We start from the raw sequence: 2,038 nt of genomic DNA, 5'->3' as shown, positions 1-2,038 counted from the left end.
CTGTCCTGATGAAGACGATGATTGTTGTTCAATCAGGTCACATGACCCTCTGCTGGCTCTGAAACACTTCCTGTTTGCTGCCAGCTGTAGTTTAAAGGTTCCCAGCAGAGTGGGACCTGCTGCTGCCTGCAGCTCTTAGAGCACAGCTCTGCAACCTGGAGCCATTTTGCTCCCAGTCCATCGTAATAAAATGTTGTTTAAGAGCCGCGATTAATAAAAGATCTTTGAATAAAATAAAAGTGATTAATAATCTAAAATATCTGCTGAAGGAAATCTGTCACCTTTTTATTTTTGGAGGGTTTTTTACGGCACTAGTGCCTCATTTTTTGACGGGAAAGGGGAACGAGAGACACGCAGTGAAGGAGACCAGGTTAGATTGGAACCCGGGTCGGTCCTGGACTAAAGGCCGGTGTCCGTGGGTCAGCGCGCTAACCACTGCGCCGCCGAATCGCACCAAGCCTAATCTGCTGCCATTTTAAACAACAAATAAATGAGGAAAAAACATAAAATGCTTCATAAATAGGAAGCATTAAGTTTCTGCTTGATGATATTATTTGATGTTAAAGGAAAAATAAACATAATTTCCAAAATAACATAAAAAAAAATGGAACAACAAAATTTCTGGTGATTTTAGTGACATTATATTGTGAAAATTCATAAAAACTATATTTTTAAAAGCTAAAGCTTCTAATATTTGTCATTATATTTTATATATTTGCTCTGAGCCAATTTGTTTTTGTTTCAGGGAGAGTTCGATGTTCCCTTCAAAGTAAAAGCGGGACAGATCGGTAAGTCCTTCTTTTGTTTCTTTAACCCTTTAAAGCCTGAATTTATACCCAGCTATATATTTATATTATTTTTTTCTGTCAGTCAGATTTAAGATTTAATAAAGGTTATTAATTTCAACATTGCAGCTATAATTGTATATTTAAGGTATGAAGCCAATTAGCGACACGACGTATCTAAGCAGCAACATTTTCAGTCTCAGTATGTCTCAGTCTTTACGTTTTAAATTGACCAAATTTGAGGACAGTCAACTTGCTAAGAGTTTCCATGAAGTTCTAGTATTTCTTTGCAAAAAACAAAACAGTGTTTAAAACTGATCTACATCTTTTGTTGTTGTTTTTTTACCAATCATTGTTTTTATTGAAAATACCGTAAACATCAAACTTTCCCATGAGCCCCTTTATTGCAATAATAAATCAATGTTAGAAATGTAATCATCCCAGCCTTTAAATAAGCCACGCCCATCAGCTACCAGAACAAGCAGTACTGCAGTTCTATGTTTTGGCCACAGGTGGCAGTATCATCAGAAAACCTAAGTTATCGTTAGATTTAATTTTAGATAACAGTAACAAACGGAGGCTGATGGTGGCGCCCCGCCACAGCACTCTGATAGGAGCCACACCCTCAGAATGATTTAGGGGAGGAGTTTATGTAGATTTAGAATAATGTAGCAAAATGTGTATTTATGCAATATTTCTAATCATAATCAGAGTTATAAAGGAGTTAAAGCTGTTCTGAGTGTTTATCTGGTTAATGAAAAATGAACGTCCTTAATGAACTGAAGTGGTTTTGCTCCAATGTTGGAGTGATAGAAAGTTCTTCCTGCAGCAGTGTGGGGGGGTTTTAAGGCAGAGAAGGTGTGTTGGGATTGTAAAGTATAAATTTTTGTTGGGTTTGCTCCAGTCAGAGCTCAGTCTCTCCGTCTGCGGATGTAAAATAAATCTGAGCCTATATTGCAAGAACTGCCTGAAGCCTCAGTTTCTCCACACCTTCACACTAGGCTTCCAGACAGTTTGTGACGGCTCACCATCCAACATGCATACAGCTGAAGACGCACCTTCTTTTTGTTTTACTCCCATTAGGCAGACTTGGACCTGACTTTTTATTCCATATCTTAGTACATTTTTCCATTTGGGCCGTGCAGCCGGGGCTCCGGTCTGAACCCATGAAACTTCTCTGCTCTTAGTTTTTCAGGTTCAGTGTTCCATATGATTCTCATATTAGATAAATCAATATAATTCTCTACATCCTC

At 38.1% G+C, this 2,038-nt stretch overlaps 1 protein-coding gene across 1 annotated transcript in view; it reads left to right on the top strand.

Annotated features, from left to right (window-relative positions):
* The window catches only part of LOC107096255 (vacuolar protein sorting-associated protein 13C-like), a gene marked incomplete at its 3' end in the record, with an annotated part of 22,319 nt that overhangs the window by 3,475 nt on the left and 16,806 nt on the right, over positions 1–2,038 (top strand). Inside the window, exon 3 of the mRNA XM_015392836.1 lies at positions 750–788. Within this exon, the coding sequence (XP_015248322.1) occupies positions 750–788 (39 nt within the window). The remainder of the gene's footprint in view (positions 1–749; positions 789–2,038) is intronic.

This window comes from Cyprinodon variegatus, unplaced genomic scaffold, assembly GCF_000732505.1.
Source record: "Cyprinodon variegatus isolate N-32 unplaced genomic scaffold, C_variegatus-1.0 Scaffold609, whole genome shotgun sequence".
Taxonomy (NCBI): domain Eukaryota; kingdom Metazoa; phylum Chordata; class Actinopteri; order Cyprinodontiformes; family Cyprinodontidae; genus Cyprinodon; species Cyprinodon variegatus.
Note: the sequence above shows the minus strand (reverse complement) of the source record. Positions and strands in the feature narration are given on the sequence as shown.